We start from the raw sequence: 22,549 nt of genomic DNA, 5'->3' as shown, positions 1-22,549 counted from the left end.
GCCCCAACCGCCGAACCTGCCCACCGCTGCCACGCTCCTAGCGCAAAATGCGCCGCTACCTCGCACCCAAAGAACGGCCTCGCAGCGCTACGGCAGCGCAAACAGCTCTAGGAATCGCAAGTCACGTGATCCTCAGTAGAAAAAGGGGGCGGGGGCCGGCTGCCATGGAGGGGGTGCTGTACAAGTGGACCAACTACCTGAGTGGTGAGTTGCTGCCAGTCCTCAGCCCGTGCGCGGGGCGGGCTTCCCTAGCGAGGCGGGTGCCCTCATCTTCTTTAGATATATTTGTGTAAATATAAATATCCATATCTATAATATATGTGTACTCGCTCAGTCTGGATCAGTGCTGACCCCGCCGTGCAGGGGATCAGCCCCGGCTCACCCTGATTTTCCAGCTGCGCTGCCACATTGTCACCATCCAGCGCTGGAGGAGGCGTTTAACCCACTTGTGGGTGCCAGCACTCCTCCGGAGAATCCCTTGCCCTCCCTGGGGTTCTGGGTTGGGCTTTGGGGTTATTTTGGATACATCAGATCATACTCACCAGCGAATTTACCTTTTCTGTACACCTCCGTGAAACTTTCACTGCTTTTATTGAGTCGCTTTAGGGACTTGGGGGCAATCCCAGATCTGAGAGGGAAAGGTGTTGCCAGTAAATTACACTTAGGGGATCTGGATGAAAATGCATGCATGCAAAAGAAAAAAAGAAGAAGAAAAAAAAAAAAAGAAAAAAAAAAGACTGTCCTGTCCTGCTAGTGTTAGGCCCAGAATTTAATTTTGGGGGTATTTCCATGCCATGGGAGTCTTGGCTTTTGTAGCAGACTGGAAGCAGCCATGTGTGGACAGGGTTTGCTCAGCAGAGGTTATCAGTGGTGGGGTCAGAAACGCTGTGGCGATGGGCAGGGTCTGTGCCGTGCCACCTGTGTTCCTGTGGGTATCCACCGCTGCATGTGTTGGAATCGGGTGGTTTGTAATTTGAGGTGTGGGAATGGGGGTCGTGCCTGGTGCAAACCTCTCTGTGGTTTGTTGAAACAGTTTGGAAACTTGATGGTCACAGAAAAATAACCACGACCTTGACATTGCCAGGTGCAAGTTTTGCTTGTGAGTGTAGGCAGGAGGACTGCCTTCCTGCCTGAATTTTTTTCAGAGTCTGGAACAGCTGCACCTCTCTGCTTAGTTGGGAAAGTGTAGGAAATCAAAATTAAACAAAGAAAAAGCTGAAGCACAAGCAAGTGATGAATTCATGTGGTAGGGGGATGGGGGGGAAGTGGTGCATGAGGCTGGATTTATTGGTGTGCTGGAAGATTGCTGCAGCTTTTTCCCCTTTAGGAAATAGGTATTCTGAGGGAGGAATAAAAAATTGTCAGGTATGGCATGGATTTATTTTTTTTTAATTATTTGTGAATCCTCTTGAATTATGGAGTATGTGGCAGTAGGAGCAGTCATGCTTGGCTTTTCTATTTGGACTGCAGAACTGGGGCAGTCTTATTAGTCCTTTCCTGGTAATACAAAAGTCCGTGTTTCAGTCATGTAAAGATTTATGTGTTTGGCTTTCTTTGCATTGCTTAGATGCCAGGGTGTATTTGGAACCCTTGCACTTGCTTTCGTGCCGTGAGACCTATGTGTGGGAACGAGTAGATGACTGACTGGCATTTGGCACTGTAGCATTTGTGCCTGAGTGTGCATGTGTTATAGGATCAGCTGGACTTGTCTTCTGTTTTGATGGTATGCTGAAGACTCAGAAATATACCAGTTTCATCAAAATTAAATTGGGGTTTTTTGCTAGCCACATTGATAATCATTTTCAACCTTCATGAAGAAGTAAATGCAGACTACAGGAATCTCTTTTCTTTGGATGACTGAGATTTGCCCCAGCTGAAAAAAATAGATGAGTTTTTGCTGTTGAGAGAAAATCTGCAATAAAGGATTGAAGCATCTTTCTGATTTCTTTGCTTAAACTTAACTCTGCTAGTAAGCATGGTGATAGAGGTCACTCCATGCCTTTTTCTTAGGTTGTAGAAGGCCTGTTGTGAGTTTGAGAACAGTAAATTTGCTGTTCTGCAAGCTAACTATGCTTACAAGTGCTTTCTTTTGGCATTAAATGAAGACTTCCTGCCCTGAAGCCATTAAGTTATAAATTTATGTGATGATGCAAAAAAATAAATCCTGCTGGAATGTGGCATTTATCATAGCAGTAGCACAGAGCTGGGGAGAGAGAGCCAGGAAAGCCTCCTTTCAGGGATTAAGGGAAGCAAGAGGGTTCAACAGGTCATCCAGAACAGTATTTCTGTCAGTATTCTGCCACCAATATGCTTTTCTTCCTTCTTGTTCAAGGTTAACTAGTCTGGTGCTGCATAGTTTAAATGATGTGTGTAAAAAGTAGGGAAAATGTATGTCATCTCTTTATGTTGGTGTATGCGCCTGTGTTACTAATACAATGCTGATGCAGATTTACACAGCAGGTATTTTATGCCCTTTCCTCCTCATTATGAGGAACATACCTTTGTTTCACAGAGTCAGAGAGGACATAAAACAGTCACCAAAGAAAAAGCTTAAAACTGTAGAAAAGCAGAATTGATTTCCTTTGCTATGAGAGAGGAGCTGATGGAATTTGTTGGTAATTGAGTCTTTTCTGGGAATTTTGGTTTTATGTTTTCTTTCATCACTATCATGAGAGGTCAAGTCCACAGCAACCTGTTTTCCTCTGGCCCTTGGACAGGGACCTAGATCTGTGTTGCAAATTACATAGTTATTAACAGCAAGAACATTTCAGAGGTAGGAAACAAGTTTGGCTTTCTGCAGGCAAAGGTCAGAAAGCACAGCGTGATTGCCAACAAGTGAAAGACAGATTAGCTTGCCTTACTACTCAAACAAGTTATCTTGTTTTATAATAAATGCACTTGTTTACTTTATATAGATTAGGATAAAATAAATTAGCATTACTTGTTTTCTGCTTGGAGATAGGGTTTTTCCTGTGGTATTAATCTTGTGCTGACACTGGTTTCTATATGCAGGGGTTCCAGTGCTGCCCCTGAAATCTCTGCATTTAGAGAACTGAGATTTTAGAGTTTTTCTCTCTCCTAGTGCAATGGCCACCAGATAGTGATTTCTCAGTGTGATAGTTTTGTTTAAATTCAAGTGAAGTGTGGCAACTTTGGATCAGATATGCATGTACACAGATCTAGCCTATGAAAATCCAGTTGGAATTTTGTGTTTGCAGTAGGCATGTCCTGAGATTCTCGTCTATGCTTCTCCCACTAAATTGGTTTAAACCTTAAGGTAACGGAGAACTTTGCAAGAAGAATTTTCACTGACATAAAAAGTGGGATAATACTTTTTCACTTGGGCAAATATATGATGCCTCTGCAAACTTCAAATTATTAATCCTCAAAATGCAGAGCTGGGTGTCTTAAATCATGCAGGTGTGCAAATTGGCCTCAGCTAGGCCTACAGTCAAAGCGTGTAATTTCATTTTAAAGAACTCCTAGATTTAATCCTTTGCCAATCTCTGTCTAACGTTAGCATTGCTTGGTAAAGGTTGTGGAGGCTAGGGATGGGCTTATAGCATGGGTAAAGGGACTATAACTCTTTTTTCAGTACTGCTTATTGTAGTAAGTAGTCAGGGTGATAGAAGCATCACTCTATACTTTCCCTGTAGCTCCTTGCTCTGCTGTGCCTGTGGTTTTGTCTGAGTGTAAAGCATTCTGGTGTGGACAGCATCAAAGCCAGATCCTGGCTGCAGTGTGGTAGGCAGCAGGACTGATCTCAAACTACGGGATGCTTCTTGCAGGATACAGAAAGGAGATGTAAACTGCACATGAAGACTGCTCTTTTCTCTTTGGAAACTGTCTCCCACAGGACTTTCCAACTGAACTCAAGCTGCAGTTCATCCTCTTTGTTAAGCATACCTTCTGGTTATGAAATTTCATTAGTCTTTGGAGATTGCCTTGTAAAAATAATCTGAGACTTTGATTGCTCACTGGGTTTCTAGCTATCACCCACAGGAAAAGAGTGTGGAGTTGGGGAATACCTTCCTTCAGTGGTGTGTGGGAGAGCTTGGTGCTTTTAGTTGTTTTTTCTGCTGAAATTAAGTTCAGTTAAGATCTTCAGTGTGAGGCATGCCTTATCTGGGATCGCTGGACACAGGCAGGATTGCTGCTGACTATGGAAAAGGCAGTATGTATCAGCTCTTGGCTTGGGGATCAAAGGCAGCTTCATCTTTAGAAGGAAAAATGCCGACTGCCTCTACTGACTTGCCTTGTATTCAGTTATATACTCTGTGAAATGGATTTGATCGGTTTTCCTGATATTTAAATATTCACTTCCTTGATTGTGCTGAGTAACCCTAACTAATTCATCTTCTTCAAGGCATGACACCCTTGTATTCATGCCATCACTAGTGATACTACATATACCACATACCTTAGTTTGCTTTCCCTATCTTCCTGTATGTAGCATCCACTCGTTTTATTGTACTCTGAATTCTTTTCAGTTTATCCCAAGATACCAAGAGCCAGCACCAAGCAGTAATTTTCAGGCTTCACATAAAACTTTAAATTACTCTTATATCTAATGATTTTGAATTCCTTAACAAACTGGGGGAGAGCTCAAGAAAATGTGAGAGCATTAGTTTCTATAGATGGATTCTAGATATACATGATACTGCTTAGAGTGAGTCTTTGTTTTGGGAGTTTAAATTAAGAAATCTGACCTTTTAGGATGGGAGACACATACACTTCCAATTGCTATCAAGCCCTGGAAATAAGGTCCTCTGTTTCCAGAGATGGAGGAAGTAATAGAAAACTTCACACTTGTATAAACATTTGGTTCTAAAAAGCTTTTGTTTATATTTTTCCCCTTCTTTTTAGCCTCTGGGTATAGTCCCAAGTTCTGGTTGTGTAAAATGAGAAGTCTGGCTTTTGTGGAGGTGGACCTAGACAGCTGTTTCTGTTGCCTTCAGAGCAATGGTCTGCCCAGTATTACTGACTGTAGCTGCTCTCAGAGACCAGGCATTGGTTTAGATGGATGACTGAGTCTCACCCAGTCCTGGCTCCTCACTCAGGATGCTTCAGGGACTAGTTACTTCATTCTCATTGGATTTTGCCTAATTACGTTTCTGTGGTTTGACCTTCTTTCTACTCTCTTCCCTTCCCCCTGTTTTTCTTCATGCAGCAATCTTGCTTCTGTCATACTTCTTTGGAACTGAGTAATGTGCTCGCAGCAGAAAAGTTTGATGAGGCTGCAGGAATGAAATTGGTGTGTCCTCTCTCTTCTGTAGGTGTTAGAGCAATGCTGCAGAGCCTACACGGTGCAGTGTTCCCTGCCAGGTATGCTGCAGTACCAGTGCCTCTGCATTCAGACCTTCACTGAAATAAATAAGTGATCACAGGGAATGGCTGGGTAGGACAGAAGTGAAAGGTGTGGCAGAATGACGCAAAGAGATACTACTATGTGGTATCTGTGTGTGTTTACATAAATTCATTTCGTTGGCTCAGTCTGGCCTGATAACCACCCCAGGGGTCAGAGAGAGGAGCTGCTTGTTTACTGGGGCTGGGAAGTATAAACAGAGGAGGGAAACTCCCAGGAGCTTTGAATGACTTGAATTAGTGTGTCTGAGCCAGTGGCCTGGATTATTGAACTTTTGTCTCCATCACTCGCCATGATCCCCTCTCTGCCCTTCATCCTTTCACTGTGTCCCCTTCAAAAATGTCTGACTGCTGGGACATTGTGCTCTCTGTGCCTTGGCTGGTTACTGGCATAAAATCATTTGCAAACCAACCCAGTTGCCCTGTGATGGGAGGATGCTTTTTCAATACTGCTAGCACTACCCTAACAGTTGTGATTGAAATGAGTGTGGATTTTATGGGACCACTGCCAGAAAAATCATTTGGGAGAGGGTCACTGTATTAAAGCCGGTTCCAGCTGTTGCTTGCTTCACTTGAACCTCTAGTGTCCCTCAAATGAGTGCTTTAGAAAGTGAGACCGTTGCTGAAGTGCTAAATTTGTTAACTTCATTACTTCTAGGGGCTTTTGGTATTGATTCCTGCTGTTACTGTGCACATAATTATAGGGAAATTGCAATATGGGCATTTCTAGAAGCTGCTCTCTAGGTGGGAGAATAATAGCTCAGAGGAGAGGCATGAATTGTCAGACACTCTTGTCTGCCTTTCTGCAGTCCCTCATGGATATAGGCTGGATTTTTACCCTGTCAGTTTGTTTTGCTACAGAATTAAGACTGTAAAATGTGTTCCAGTGCCTGAGATTGCCCTTCTTAAAATACTGAGTAGCCTTAGGAGGCTGTATGTAAAAAGCAGGCAGCAGATTTGGGTGCAAATTGCTTAGGTCAAGATAGCCCCTTTAACTGTCTTACTTCTGTTCTTTGTATGAGAAAAAAAGGGGGAAAGTTTCAGGTTTGGTCTGTGTAAGATACTCTTTTGCTAAATGCTTTTGCTGACTAGAAACCTGGTGGTTACTGACAGCATGAAACATGAGGCTGCATGAACTGTACTTGGTCACGTAATCAGTTGTTAAGAACTGGATTGTACGATTTAGTGTGGGTACCCAGTAGTTAAGATTGCAAGGGCTCTAGGATCTTGAAAACAAGTGTTTCATACAGAATCATCTACGTTGGGAAGGACCTTGAAGATCATCTAGTTCAACCATTAACCTGACAGTTCCCAGCTACACCAGATCCCTCAGCGCTGTGTCGACTCTACTTTTAAACACCTCCATGGATGGGGACTCCACCACCTCCCTGGGCAGCCCATTCCAATGCCCAACAACCCCTTCTGGAAAGAAATGCTTCCTAATAACCAGTCTAAACCTTCCCTGGCACAACTTGAAGCCATTACCTCTTGTCCCATCACTTACTACTTGGTTAAAGAGACTCATCCCCAGCTCTCTGCACCCTCCTTTCAGGTAGCTGTAGAGGGCGATGAAGTCTCCCCTCAGCCTCCTCTTCTCCAGACTAAACACCCCCAGTTCCCTCAGCCGCTCCCCGTACGACCTGTGCTCCAGACCCTGCACCAGCTTCGTTGCCCTTCTCTGGACATGCTTGAGTAATTCATATGTTTGTGACTTGGAGATTTCCATAGCCTTAATTCCTCGGGGAAATCCTCGCCTGTTGGATGCTAGTGCATTAAGATGGAGTGGTCCTTCTGGGCCATTGTGAAATGTTTGTGTTTTGTAGGTGAGGAGATGCAGGGAGCTCAATGCAGAAATCAGGGTTTTTTCAGCACAGTCCATGGCATCTCAGCAGTCTGCTTTCTAAGCTGGAAAGGTCTCTTGACTCAGTCCTGTGTTTGGCCTGTTAGATGCATCCTCTAACTGGAAAATATGACTTTCCTCGTAACTGGAAGGCAGGTATTCTGCAGTCAGAGTTGCATAAGAAGGTGCAATCTGCTGGCCAACAGCTACTATGTGAGCAACCAGCAGCAGGCTGGGTTTGAGCAAAGGTGCGAACCTCATGGCATTCACAGACTTACATCAGTGCTGGCAACTGGGGAAGGACATGTATTGGGTTTTCTCTTGCATTTTGCAAGACACCAGCACTGTCTTGATCCTATTTGAGCTGAGTTTTCAGCAGCTGTCATCTAGCTATCAGTCATTGACACAGCGCTGGACAGACGCTATGGTTCTTCTGCCCTTAGGTGCTGGGAGATTAAGCTGTGGGTGGTAGTATGGTGAACACGTGGCACAGTTTGCTTTGCTGAGGGTGGGGTGAAAAGGTGATTATTGCTTATTCTTGCTGTGAGATGTCTCTGACTATCAGAGCAACCACTCTGGAACTCTCTTGTGACCATGTGCAGAAAAGCGGGGATCTGCCCCTGCTCTGCCACCTGCAGCTAAATCTAGGGTCTTGCTAGTGATATTAGCAGTAGGGGTGTGAAGGGTTTAACCCCTCCTGTTAGACAGATGTTGCCATAACATGGAGTTTTCAGAATTATCTCCTATCCACAATCAAAATCTGAATTATGGTCAAAGAAGCCCAAGGACTATCTATTCCATATGTTTTTATAAAAACTTATGTTGAAGCTCTATAAATTAATAAGCATGAAGTATTATATAATTTTAGTGGAAGGCAAGCAATAATAAAAACCATGAGTGTCTGGCCTCTTAGAAATGCAACTGGAACTTAATTGCAGCTTGTTTTCTAGGTCATCAGTTTGACTTCTTGAGTATGTAATTCTCCCAGATGGTTTTGCTTTGTGGATGTCTAACATGATCTACATGTCTTCAAATGTTGGTTGGTTTTTTTTTTCTTCAGGTTTGGCACTTTGGAACAAATGCTGTCTAGAGTCTGAGTTGTGTAACATTAAAGTTTGAATTATGTCCAAATTTCAACTGTGTTATCAAGAACTGTCAAGTTTGCTCAGTGATAGCTGTATCCAGACTTCCTGAAGTGTAATGGTGGAAGTAGGCAGATTCAGGCTGTAGAAAGTTCTGGAGAAATACTGAATCCTTAGCAGGCACAGACTGCTTAAGTATCTGTTTCTGTACAGTATCAGATCATCCACGTACTGCAGGTACTAATTTAAAGTTTCTCACAGGAGTGCAGTGTGTATTAGGACATTAACCAGTGTCTGTGAAGTTGTCTGTAATCTCTTCACTTTATTCTATGGCTGAGACCTTAAGCTACTACTCACTTTTATTGTGCTTTGAATTTTATTGTCTTTTTTTTTTTTAAATCTATCTCTTTCCCCAGCAAGGTCATTTTTTTACTGTTAATGGCTCTGTGCCTCTAAAATGAGTTGTGGAAGTATGAGCTATATTTTGTCCTGCCTGTGCACCACCAGTATAAATGGGCTTAGTAAATTCTTCTTCAAAGTTGTGTTAGTGCTGGCACCAGTAAGACCTCAAAAGGTTCAGCTTTAACTTTCCGTACCAGATGAAGTCTGAATGCTCAGTTCCAAAAATTGCAATATTCCTAGGACAGTTTATAGGGAGAAAATAAAACTGAATAAACCCAAGACTTGTGTTCATGGAAGTGTCTAAGTGTCTTTTTGCTGCTTTGGTTTTTGTTGTGGTAGGTTTTTTTCCCTCTTCTCTTTGCTTGTCTGCAAATGTGAAGCTCCTGTAATTGAAGATTGTATATCCCTGTTGCACTGCCCATGATTTGTCAGCCACATGCAATTTTTAGCTGGTTGTTTAGGATAACCCTCCCATGGCTGCTGACTCAGTGTCAGTGAGTACCAGGTGGTTAGTGCATCTTCTGACAGAACCTTGCTGTGATTTTTTTTTTTTTAATTCGTTTCCTTTTACAAAAGTGTATTTTTATTAGTGTAACAATTCTGTTCTGAAAAGATATGCTGTCCTAATTAACAATTGCCTATCATAGTCTTTTTAATGCATATCTAATAAAGAACAGTTAGGTTCTGCAAAGGGAGACATATAATTGCTGCTTCCCCCTCAAGAAAAAAAAAAAAAGACCCAGAACCAAAAAACCCAACCAAACAAAAGCCTCAACAAAATATATTGACTCATAACATATTTTTAACCAGTCTCCAAAGTGATGGAGGCAGAGTGCTTTGTATGTTGGCTAATTGATTGCACAGCCTTTGATTGGTGGGATGCAATTTGGTTGAGCATCAGCTGCAATTGTAAGCTGTAGGACCATGGCTGAAATAATTCATGTGCAGCAGCAGGATCTCCAGACTGAATTAGAGGCTTGTATTGACTGTGGCACTGTGCATTATTTAGGGGATTGGTTCTGTGCCATTGAGTGTCTGAAGCAATTAACTGCTTCTCTCTGCTGAACAATCACCTCCTTTTTTTTGTGAGTTTCTCCATATCAATAGTGACTTTTAGTATAGTTTCTTTATTTTTGTGGCAAGACACATAAAAATCAGTCTTGCTGGGTTTTTTTATTCTCATTCTTGTGATTTTATTTTCCCCTTCATAGAAAATAAGGAAGTATTGAGAATACTCTGGTGTTTATAATGTCTTTATATTCTTCTAGGAAATAATGGAAGAGCTCTGGAAGTGTGTGAAAAAGGATTTATGTTTAATTTGTATTCCAGCCACTCCCAAGGTTCAGCAATCTATAGACCAAGTTGGCCCAGACGCTCTGGTATTGCTTGTTTAAAAAAACCAACCAAACAAAAAAGCCCAAATCATACTCCTACATTAGCTTTAGAGATTTCTGACCTTAAACTGAGTTGGGCTTGGCTTCAGCTGTAGCTTAAGGAATTAGACCCTGGATGGTAAGGAGCAGTCATTCCTCCAACATGATACCAGTCCAAGCCCAGCCTGGGCTCCTGCAGCGCTGTGTTGGTTGGCAGAGCCCTGGTGCAGGGGACAGTAGAAGCAAGGCCCCTCTGCAAAAATGTGTATGAGCCACGTGGCCCACGTGGTCTTGCCAAAGTGTTTTTCCCAGAGGTGGTTTCCTGGCGCAGTGTGGGAGCTTTGGTATCTCACTCCCTTGGTCCTGGCCAGCGAGATTTGCAGCTCAGTAATGAAAGCTGCTTTTCTCTAGTGATGTTGCTGCCTCATTTCTTCTTAAGTTAATGAGCTTGTAGTTTTTAATTAGACATAAATGACAGTTGTCATGTCTTGTTTGTTTATATCTTTTCATATCGCTCTAGTACTTCCAAAAGAGAAAAACAAAAAGGGTAATTTACTTCTGAAGCTGGGCAGCAGGGTGGACCAAAGTGGTACCTGGAACTTTTTGATTTTGGTCTAGCCTGGTGTTTTGGTTATTCCCTGGGAAAGTATCCAGAAGTGAAAGTCATTAATTCAGGATTACTTTTTATGTGGGCAGCATTTCAAGAGCTACTGAGAACTGCTTTGTTGAGAAAGATAGTGTTCAGAAATCAACACATCCGCCCCTGTCCCCTCCTTCCTATGATTTTTAGAAGTTTCTTGCCTGTTGCTTTTCAAGACAGTTTGGCTAGCCCTTCCCACAAAGGCGGAAGACATGTAAGGCAAGACAGCATGGGTGGCTTTTAGAAAGAGTGAAGAGGTGGGTTGAGGAGTGATGAAAGAAATTGAGGGGTGGTGGACTGAAAAGGTGGTTTTGGAAGAGAGAGTGAGTCAGTGATGCTGTGTTAGCAAAAGTACTGAAAATGGCATATGGCATCTCAGGAACATACTGTGGTCCAGTTGCCTGCAAAAAGGACACATAGCTGCCAATAAGCAGGGGTTATGGTGTACAACATCTGGACCTGTCCACAAATCTTACTATTTAAAAGGGTTTAATTTTCCTGGGGGAACTGAGAATCTTTGGGGCCTTATTTGCACTGAGTCCTGAGTGAGAGAGGTGGTGGAATTGCAGGGAGAGAAGTAACTGAGAAATGCAGTTTTGTTTTTCAGGCTGGCAGCCTCGATGGTTTCTTCTCTGTGGTGGCATACTGTCCTATTATGACTCTCAGGAAGATGCCTGGAAGGGTTGTAAGGGAAGCATCCAAATGGCGGTGTGTGAAATTCAAGGTAACTAAGATACAGTAACACTCAGCTGCATGAAGTTTGTCCAATAACGTTGCATTCAGGATGAGATTTCAGGTCACAAGAGCTATTTGGCAGCTTGATTTCTTTGGTATGTATTTGCAGTAACTCAGTAACTTGATCTATATGCCAGTTTTTATTCTATAGTATTTTGAAAATGTTAAGAGGGGTGCAGGCCTCTGATATAATGGGTATTCTACAGGCAGGTAGGTCACTGTTTTTCATGCCCATGGTAGAACATCACACAGCTTTAAATGACTCTTCATAAGCACAAAGCCGAAGCTAGAAATATGACTAATAAGCTTCAGTACTAGGCATGCTCACTTGGATTGCTTGCCACATCTTTGAGGCTCAGGCTGGAAACCTGACAGAGAGGCTTGCCAGAAGAGGATGCCCTTTCCATAAAGACTCCTGGATGATGCTGTACTGGTCACAAAACTTCCTTTCATAGACTTTTGTCCCACAGCTGTATATATGTGTGTCCTGTCTATTCCTTAACTCCAAAGAGAAGTCATAAAATGGCAACAGGGGAAGTCTGGAGCTGTAGATTCATCCTCTTTCTTGACTCTTTGACCTGCCACCTAACATATCTTTGGGGGTATTCAGTTGGGCTGGGAAGGGCTGAGGGACTGGTCTGAAACCTGTGTTGCTTCCAGTTCATCCTGCAGATAACACACGAATGGACCTGATCATCCCAGGGGAACAGTACTTCTATCTGAAGGCAAGAAATGCAGTTGAAAGGCAGAAGTGGCTTGTTGCACTAGGAACTGCCAAAGCCTGTCTGACTGACAGCAGGACACAGAAGGAAAAAGGCAAGAACACCCTTCTGCTGGCACATACTGTTTGCTTTCTATTTCCCCATCCTTACCCTAGTAGATGTACACACAAAGATGATAAAGTCCATACCTGAACTCTCTGTCCAACCTGTGCTTGGTTCTTGGTGCTGCTAAAAACCAAGCCACGTGGGAACTCCAGCTAGAAATCTCAGGTGTTAACTCTTAGTGTGGGGATTTGAAAACTTTGGCTTTTCCTTGAAATATACTATGTATAAATAATTTGAAAACTGTGTGCTGATGGGTTCTGTTACTAAAAGGAGCAAGTAGCTCCTGGCTGTGAGTCACTGGGTTGCAGACCGTGCATGACAGTAAGGCCCCATCCTAGGCAACCATCTTAGTATGAGTGGCTCTTGAGCTTTGGAGTTCCTCAGACCCTTTCCTTCCTTGTTCTAACTGGGCTGTCTTGTGCACTCCAAGAATCCCTTGGCAATTAAAATAAAGGTTCGCAATTGATTTTAAATTATAGTGCATACTAGTGTTCAGAAAATGAAATCTAATCATGGTCGAGCTATGAAAATTAATTCACTTATCTCTTTGCTTTTACCAACAATCTCGCTTCCACCCCAGGAAAACGCCTTTTGCTTACAAGTATAGTGTTATTCATGAGTCAGGGTGAGATCTCATGCCTTAACTTTTTGTAACCTCAGCACATGGCTATGCAGAAGATGCGAAAACGGAAAATTATTAATATATCAGTGATCCCGAGCAAATGCAGGCAGGGCAGGCACTTCCTTGCCCTGAGATGAAGAATCACTTCTCCTCTTAGCCTTATGTGCATCTTCACGAGGCATTGCATCTACCAATTCAAACTGAGTCAGAACTGAGCAGAAGATGCTACTGTAGCATCCTGCACAAAGTTAGGTTCTGATGCACAGTGCCAAGAAGCAGAACAAAGTTCTATCAGTAGCACAGGGTGAAAAGCTACTGATGCATTTTCAGAACTAAACCATGTTATTAACAGGCAATTTATTTTGTAATGTTGGGACTCTAATGTCAAAAAATTACTTCTGAAAAATCTCAGATTGACTGTTAGTTGTATCTGGATTGGTCTGCTCAGTTCTGCACTCTCCAGTACAAGAAACATATGGACATGTTGGAGAGAGGCCAGCAAAGGGCTGCTAAGATGATTAAAGGAAATACCTGATGGGAGAGCATTAAAAAAATTAAGCCAGACTCTTCTCAGTGAATGGACAAGAGGAAATGGGCATAAGTTTAAGTACAAGCAACTCCACTGAAAAATAAGCAAAAATGTGTATATTGTGAAGCTGAGGAAGCACTAAAGCAGGTTGCACAGAGAGGGTGTGGAGTCTTCATCATTAGCAATGTTCAAAATGTGACCAGACATGCCCCTGAACAGCATGCTCTGGCTGACCGTGCTTCGAACTGGGGAGTAGGACTAGCTGGTCTCCAGGGATCCCTTCTAACCTCAACCGTTCTGTGATTCAGGATATATATTAAATTAATCCCTTTGCGTTGGACAGGATGTGTCTTTTCCATCCAGTGTTTCCTACCCAGAACTCTGATTTTTTTTTAATTCACAGTGTAATTGTTTGCACCTTAAATTACTTAGTGAAAACAAAAAATATGTAGGGGTTTTGTCCTATTTAAAAGGCCCATTAAGGTCAAGTGTTGTGTACTTGCTTTTTCTGTGTCCTAAGTCTGGGAACATACTGTTTCTGTCTATGATGGCAAATAATGAAACAGTATTGTATTTGTCAGGAGCATAATTTATGGCCAATCCAGCTCATCTTTTTTAGTTGATAGAAAATGTTTTGAAATCAGGAAGTATTGATTGAGTTAGATTGGGTAATACTATTTCAGCAACTTTCTAAAATTGTATACTGCAAGATGGATACAATAAATTTAACTCTTCTTTTGTTTCACTTTTAGAGTTCACTGAAAACACAGAAGCCTTGAAGACCAAAATGTCTGAACTTAGACTGTACTGTAACCTCCTTGTTCAGCAAGTGCATAAAACAAAGGAAGCCAGCATTTCTGGTGTATCAGAACCAGAGGTACAGCTCTTATTTTTGGTGTAGACCACATCTGTAAAGTCTTCAGCATTGTGAACTCTTCTGGTTAGCCAATGTAGTACTCACTCGCAGTTACTTAATATTTCATCCTCTTTCTGCAGAGAACCTGTGTGAAATAATGTACTCATGCAACAGTTCTTGTTTAAATGGAGTAATACTGTGTTATTGCAAATAAATTTCCCTCTGTTGGGGTAGGAAGTAGTGTGATGAGATATGATATCTGTGATCTAGTTAATAACATTTCTGTAGGTAATCATGTGTATATAATGGGTCAAAAAAGTATAAGATTTTTTTATAAAAAGATAACTTGTAAGAAGTGCACATTTGTATTCCCCCAAGTCATTCATATTCTGCTCAGCAAAATACTTTTCTCAACCAAAACCCTTAAAAGGTCAAGAGGCAATACAGATCACACTAGAAAGAACTGCCTGATTAAGCTCACTTAAGTTAAAGTTTCAAACCTTGTGAATCTTCCTGACCAAAGAAGCCTTGTTTAGGAGGGGTCTCCTAATGACAGTGATCTGCCCCTTGCTTTGAGAGAGAAATGTGTGAAGAGGGGTGCACATCACTTGCTAGAGAAGCTGGTGTAGAGTTCCAGGATGCCTTCCATGGGAGAGGTGGGTCCTCAGGTACAGGACATACAGGCAGAACATCTGAAGGTTAATCATTTGTATGAAACCATCTTTGTAAAGGTACCTGATAAACTCTTTAGGGTAAATTAACAGATAGTGCAGAAGCATGATGTAGTGTATAAATGATAAAAGGCAGTGTTAGAACTTACAGCTCAACTGTTACAACTTACATCTTACTTGTTACAACAAACAAGTAATGTGGTGTTTATCCAGCTCACACTTCTTAGGAAAAACTTGCTTCCCCTGATCTTACTGGTATTTGACTGGAAAGATTTATTGCTAAAAGCATTTCAGCATCAATAACTGCATTTTGCAGGGATGGAGAGTGTTATGGCAATGTGATACTTCATTCTGCCTGTTTTTCAATTTTTTTTGTTCATGGGATTTTAAAAATTATTATCTTCAGATCATTCTATATTTATTTAATATATTTACTTTTCATTTCTCCAGTCAGTGGTGTCTTCAGGAATGTCATTGTTGAGTACATCAGGGCTTAGTATTCAATACACTTTTAACACCAGAGATAAGTAACTAAGTATTGCTTTTAAAATGCAAGTGTACTGAGCTGGTTGTAGTGAGAGGCTGACAAGAGTGATAATGTTATGAGGGGGAATAGCCCCAGTAGTATGTGATGCCAGTTCTCTGACCAGCTGACACATTGCATTTTAATTCACGTTAAACAGAAATCTTGCAGTTGTGGACTTTGTAGATGTTAGTCATTCCAAATTGATCTTCTGTAAGATCCATTGCAGTCCATTTCTTCCAATTTTTTTTTTTTCCCCACAGAGTGAGATTGATATGGGAGCTCTGTTAAAATCAACCTGTGACACCTTCCTGAAGACTCTTGAAGAATGTATGCAGATTGCAAATACTGCCTTCACTTCTGAGTTATTGCATCAGACCCCACCTGGATCCCCACATTTGGCAGTTCTCAGAACGAACAAGGTAACGGCCAGTGTCCTCTTCTCTCAATCTTGGCACGGATGCTAAGGTGCCCTTTTGTAAAGTAGCATTTGTGGAAGTAGGGAATGCATTTTTACCCATATCATAGCTAGTAGTCCTCCACGGAACATACTCTGCTATTTCTTGTGGTTTACAAGTGACATAGGGCCATTTATTAATAAGTGGTGACCAATCTTGTATCTTTTAATGATAGCTGAAAGTTATTGAGCATTAACTTTCAGGGTCTGCTCCAGCTACAGACAGTGGAGTTTCAAAATACCATGTCTGTATGGCAAGTTGGTCTGTTATGGGAGCTCGCAGCAGTTATTACTCTTCTAAGCTACTACATCATCGGATCTGTGGTAATACACCAACAGGAGCTGATGAGCTTATCTTTTTAATGACACGGGCATTTTCTTGAATCCTGGATCTACAACTACGTAGGCAAAACTGGAGCTTCTCTGATAAACAGCAAATTATGGTGTATGTAGGAAGGTAGATGCATCACTGCATCTGGAAAGTGAGATTACCTCACCATACCTGGTATCTGGTCTCAGGTTTTTTTCATAATTTTTTTTCTTTACTAAAGAAAACATCATTGCCAAGAAAACTCACTGCCCTGTTTCTTTTCCGCATGCTGTATGGTGTCTCACTTGGCACTTGCTAGCTAGCTTCTGAAAGAAGTCTCCTGATTTTCTTTATCTTTTTCCATTTTAATGGTGTAATAATGTAGCACCTTTTTCAGATTTGTCTGTATACTGCCTCCAGGTCAGAGAATTAGTGAGTGTATGCTTAGCTTTTCAGATTTTTTGGTAACTCAAACGTGTTTAATAAAATGTGAAGTTTGAGAAGCATGATACCGTCTTCTTGCTTTAAAGAATATTCTCTCTCCCCATTTATCTTGCAGATAAAGCACTCTGTCTTGTCCAGTCACAGTTCAACGGAAAGGTATAATAGAAGTCTTTACTGTCAATCTCTTCTCAATCTGTTTTTGACGGTGTCTGTTCTTTCAATATTTTTGCAACACAACAAAAGGGAGCTGTCTCTTCTTTATTATCCCTTTCCCTTTTATTTTTCTCAGCCAACTACTTGACGACTTACTGATCAGTCACCAGCCATCTCTCTCCCACTTCACTGCTCTTTTCCAGCATCTTAGGTTCCACTCCATAAACTCATAAGATCATTGATAGAGAGCAGGCTGTAATTTGTGGAGTAGATGGCAAGGATATATATTTTAAAGTACTACTGAAGGGATATTCTTTCAGTTACAATACCTGCCTGTGATTTTCTTTTTTGTAATCAGTTCTTTTTTATTATGTCTTTTTTTTTAATAGAGGTCATTGTAAATGCTCAGAGCAGCCTGTGACAGCTTATAATTTCTGTCAGCTTCTCTTATTGTTTTTTGTGTGTTTTCACAGGAAGAAACTTACCAAGCAATGTTTTATACATTAACCATTGTTCTTTCCCTTTCTTCAGGCAGATGGAATTGAACCCCTGTGAAAATGGCTCTGTAAAAGCAGAATTTAACCATCAAGAGCAAACACTTATTAAAAGTCTGGAATGTTTAAACCTAGAAACAAATGAGGGGAGCAGTGATGTTTCTGTTGAAGATCACATAGCAGAGGATTTGACAGGTAAATATATGCAATGTCTTTTATCCAGGATCATTACTCTGTAAGTGTAAATGGAGGGAAGTGTAGGCTGCCTGTGAGAATGCTGATACCTTGCGTCCCAGGAGGGGGAATGTCAGTGTATTTTAGTCCAAGATCTACCCTTTGCAAATCTTTTCAGCATAGCTTCTGCCCTTGTTGATAGCTAACTTGGAGCTGACTGGGGAAGGAAATTAAAAATTTTTTTTTGGACAAGCAGAGGCTCGTCTAGATGCTGATTGATGTTTGTAACATCACAGCCTGGCAGAGCTTGGGCTCTGCTTGCACTTTTCCCAGAAGCCCTCCACTGGGAATGCCAGCACTTCTGCTAGTATGTAGGGCTGCAGTGTCAGGAGGGGGACATCAAAGCTTTGTGTGCCTGTCTTGGAGGGGTTGACCTTGTAGTCGCTCTTGATTGCTCTGGCAAATCTTTATGGAAAATTAACCCTTTTTCTGCAACTAAGAGTATACTAGAAAGTACCTTATTTCTTCAATTACCTTAGCCATATAACAAAACTTGGATTTGTGCATGACTTCAGTAAAAAACTGTTGAACTAATTCAGTATAAAATTCCATCTAACATAGCTATGTTGTTAAGGGCTGCTGAACTTAATTTGGGTTAAGTCTATACAAGTAACATGATTTCTGCTCATCCTGTTGAACAGTAACTTTCTCTGCCTGACCATTGTTCCAAAACATACATATGCAGTCAGTGAAACAGCTGGTTTTTAAGCCTGTTAATGAACATGGTGATTTTGCTCTTACATACGTTCTCTTTGGAGTTTTTGCCATTTCTGTAACTGGTGTTGTGTAGTGTGGTAAGACCCTGCAGAATAACATGCATGTGTCACAATTTATCATAATACCTCAAGAATAGAGTGTTAAAGCAAAGAGATCAAACTAATTCCAGTCAGGTTGTTGGTATCATTTAGCTACTGAGGTTGATCCTGTGCCAGAAAAAAAGCCTACCCCTTCTCGGGTACACACGTTTGAGCTGCAGAGCTTTGCTGGAAGCATGAGGTGGAGTAGGATGTGCAGTGCCATCCATATGGGATAGGCTGAACCAGCCAGCCTGTGGCTCTCTCTCGCTCGCTGATGGCTGTATTTGGGTGCTCCATGTGAGCCCAGGAGCTGTGCCCTGTCTCAGATAGTCTTCCTCCCTTTCCCCTTTATTAAGAGCAGTCATTTTTTAAAAATACTCAAGCACTTAAGTCATATAAATAATTTCCATTTGTCATTTAGGGCTTACAGTGTTAGAGTTTGAAATTTCAGAGGACTCCAGGCTTTTTTGCATAGCCCTCCTGTGGAGTCACTGCAGACTTGGACTGTTTCTCTGTTCACCAGCCTGTGTGTCTTGGTGAAGGACAGATCAGTAACACCTCTCAAACTCTAGTTCCTTAGCAGAGTCACTTTGCTTGTGAATGAGGCATAGTCAATGATGTCTGAGGCCATTTTTTTCTGACTTAAGGAGAATAGCTGAACTCTCATTGCTGTTATCAGGTGCAAGTGGTTCTTTTTCCACCCAGAACCAGGCTTATTCAGTGGTTCTGCAAGTAACAGGGAAAGCTGCAATTTTTTTTCAGACTTTGCTTGGAGGAAGAGAGTTCCTTGCAGCTTGATCCCTTCAGCCAGAAGCTCAGTTCCACTCCAGGTCTGTAAATACTGGCATTTGAAAGCATTCATTTCCTGGAGAGACAGGTTCCCTAGAAAAGCTTGGATGCTAGTCTGATAGTGTGACAGCAAGATGTGCTGTAGCCATACCTTGTACGCTGCAGATGCTGCGATATATCATTTTTGCTTTTTTGTCTTGTTCTCTGCAGTTGTTCATGATGTCAGAAGGTCTTGCCATGCATAGGATGTGACCTTTGTGAAGACTTTGTCTTCATTCAGAGGTCCTCATGTAATGGTCTGTTTATATGAAACAGATGCACTTGACACCAAAGAAGAAATAAAATAGACCATAGTGGGGAAGAGGCAACTGGTTGTTCTTCTGTGAATCTTTGAAGATACTCATACAACTCAGGGAGAACATAGCAGTCTTTGATATCATAACAGTATCAATCTAAGCAGCCAGTTTAATTACTTACCAGAAGGAGTAAACAAGTCACAATTATTCTTTTGCTTTTGAAAATGCACTGTGACACCTTACCAGTGCTGGGAAAGTTACAGCCATGTGAGAAATAGTCTTTCTTTCAAGGAGATGAGTCTGGTCCCTGTTGCACCCACTTGCTTCTTCACTGTTTTTCTCTCATAAGGCTGTCCTTACTGAGTATGTGCGGGCTCACCTGCATTGGAGCCTGGTGCTTGGTCTGTCTGATTAAAAGAAGTAGGGAGGGGACTGGTTGAAATGTCATCTGAGCACCTGACAGACCTGTGGTGAGAGTCATGGCGCTGGCAGGGGAAGCCAAGATTGCCAAACTTGCGTGATCCAGATATCCAAGTGCTGTCTTTGAGATAGAAAGCATCTTGATGAACAGGGATAACAATATGAGTATATGGCTGTTTTCTTTTTCTTTTTTTTGTTTTTCTGCTGTTTCATATAAATGTAAGGCATTAAAGACGACGAAGAGAACAAGCTGCAAGCTGTAGAAAGCTGTGGTGCCCACAAGTTCCTGCAGTCGGAATTGAATTCTTCAAGTGGATTGACTCTATGTGAGGAAGACAGAAGTGAAAATGATTCTCCTACCTTCTTCAGTGTCATGAGCAATAGGTAGCACAGATTTCAATTAAAAGGATTATTGAACCTTTGTTAAGCCTTTGACTAATTTTTAAGATTCTTCTGTCTGTAAAATTGTATGTGCTGTGATTATTTGGTTATTTAACAAGACTGCATACAGCACAGTAATTGAAGAAGATATCATTTGTAGAATTAGCTTTACAGAGTGGAGAGGGAAGTTTTTTCCTTATTTGTAATTGCAGGCCTTGCTTGCACACCACCAAATGTGTATTTTCTGCAGTCATTTACTTTAACCTAGTGAAGCAAAAGCTGTGTTTGTGGTTCCATGTCTATAAATCTTATCACTGTGCACATGAAGTGGGCATGAAATGTAATTTTGCTTTTAGAAGCTGCACAAAAGAAGTTGTTAAGGTAACAATATTTTCTACTTGTCCTGGACACCAGGTTCAGTGATATTGAACTTCGAGAGGAGGAGGGCATACCAACAGAAGAGTTTCTGGAGTCGTGTTATGCAATTGTGCCGGTTCTGGGTAAGCAGCTCCTTCTTTTCTTCTGACTCCTTTTGACTGTTGCCAGGTGTGAGAAGAGGTGAAGCAGTTGTTTTGACTATATCACTTTAGCAAAGAAATAAATTCTCCAAACCAGTTCCTATCAGCAGAATATATTTAGCTGGTACCAGAAGATGTTTCTTACTCCTTTGCTTCATAGAGGACCCACTCTCATTTAGATGGGACCCATGTATAAGCTGTCTGGAAATCTATGGGTCTATCAGGAACAGCAATTTTTTCCCCTCAAAAGAGCAGGGTGAATGCCTTACATGTCTAGTACAGCTGACAAAACACTTATCAGCTGTACTATTTGATTTTTCCAAAGACTTCTACCTCCAGCTAGTGCAGCCCCCCACCTGCTTGGCCCCTGCATCTAACAGTGGATATGAGGTCCCTGTGAGCATGCACCCTGTTGAAGGCTTTCAAATTGTAGGTCGGTGTATTTTAACACTTGTACCAAATGGGGTGGATTGGTTCTACACCAAAGACAGACTTCAATTTACGTCATTCATTTAGTATTCTCCTGCCATTTAGAAGGATTGTTAAGAGAGTAAATGAAATTAATTGTTACTAAGACATGCTGACTGGAAAATGACACAATTCTAAAATATAGCCACCTTTGTTTTTCTAGACAAGCTGGGACCAACTGTTTTTGCTCCTGTTAAAATGGATTTTGTAGGCAACATCAAGGTAACAGCTTATTTCTAGTACTGACTTTTTTTGGTTTTTTAAAACAAACTATTTTAGGCACTAAAGCTCAAGAATCTTTGTTGTAGGAGTCAATACTAGAAGGCTATTTAATACTTGATGATATTACCATCTGTCAGATCAGAATACTGAAATGCCCCTAATTCTGGTTATATAATATGTGCTGTGTTTAATAAATCCAATTGTTATGTGCAAACTTACAAAATACTTGATTGCCTGCCAAGTAAAATATCTGTTACACCTAATGAATATGGCTTTGATTCTGAGCTGAATAGATTGTAAGTCGTGATATGATGGTAGCTGTATTGACTTTAGACTGTAAAACAAATGGAGGGGGGGAAGGAACCCCTTTCGTCTACCAAGTAGGAGGAAGTTAGTGTGTTAAGAAGCAGCTTCTCAACAGGTCAGGGCAGATCCTGCAGCTTTGGTTCTAGTTCTGGAAATTCTTCCAGCATCAAGTCTGAAAAGGTTTGAAGTGCTGCTTGTGAGACAAGATGTATTCACAGCGAGACTTTTCATAGCATTTCTTTCAAGGAAAAAAACCAAACCAAACAACACAAACAAACAAACAAACAAAAAAGGCAAAACATATCTTCTGAGTGTATGATAAGGAACACTGCATACATTCAGATTTGTTTGGTGCAAAGTAAGACAGGTATTTGCTTATCTTACTGAAGGTAGTCACTGAAAGACTGAAAAAAGAAAGAGAAAAATGCTATTTAAAAAACTAAAACTTTGAATATTTATTGTTGAGTGATAGGCACCTACTCCTTTAATGAAGAAGAATGTTTATCTGCCCCTTATACATTCTCTCTTGTTTTTGTGAGAAGTTGTGTACAACCAACTTAGGAATAAATTAAAAAGCTTAAGCATGCTGATGACTGCTAAGCGTGATTGAGAATTCACATCTTAGCAGTTTTCAGAAGGTAATCTTGCTTGTACTTGAAGCTTGGGGCAAATGGGACTTTGCTTGGAGAGCAGATTGAGTTAACTCCTTCCCACTGATGTGGAGGATGCCATGTGAATCTAAAGCATTTTGTCAGACAGAAATGGTAGATTACACGTAAATCTTTGAGATACTTTT

The 22,549-nt window shown here is 41.3% G+C and overlaps 1 protein-coding gene across 2 annotated transcripts in view; it reads left to right on the top strand.

The window, feature by feature from the left end:
• The first annotated feature begins 145 nt into the window (after positions 1-145).
• The window catches only part of PLEKHA8 (pleckstrin homology domain containing A8), a 32,430-nt gene continuing 10,026 nt past the window's right edge, over positions 146-22,549 (top strand). Inside the window, exons 1-10 of one of the 2 annotated variants that reach the window (XM_026842047.1) lie at positions 146-204; positions 11,309-11,425; positions 12,097-12,252; positions 14,167-14,291; positions 15,728-15,886; positions 16,791-16,831; positions 17,360-17,517; positions 20,083-20,242; positions 20,654-20,739; positions 21,389-21,447. In XM_026842047.1, the coding sequence (XP_026697848.1) occupies positions 165-204; positions 11,309-11,425; positions 12,097-12,252; positions 14,167-14,291; positions 15,728-15,886; positions 16,791-16,831; positions 17,360-17,517; positions 20,083-20,242; positions 20,654-20,739; positions 21,389-21,447 (1,101 nt within the window). In that variant the 5' untranslated portion in view covers positions 146-164. Of the gene's footprint in view, positions 205-11,295; positions 11,426-12,096; positions 12,253-14,166; positions 14,292-15,727; positions 15,887-16,790; positions 16,832-17,359; positions 17,518-20,082; positions 20,243-20,653; positions 20,740-21,388; positions 21,448-22,549 lie in introns of both variants that reach the window. The other variant, XM_026842048.1, reaches the window with a different exon arrangement.

The sequence above is a fragment of the Athene cunicularia genome (assembly GCF_003259725.1).
Source record: "Athene cunicularia isolate RWA chromosome 2 unlocalized genomic scaffold, athCun1 chr2_part1, whole genome shotgun sequence".
Classification (NCBI taxonomy): domain Eukaryota; kingdom Metazoa; phylum Chordata; class Aves; order Strigiformes; family Strigidae; genus Athene; species Athene cunicularia.
Note: the sequence above shows the minus strand (reverse complement) of the source record. Positions and strands in the feature narration are given on the sequence as shown.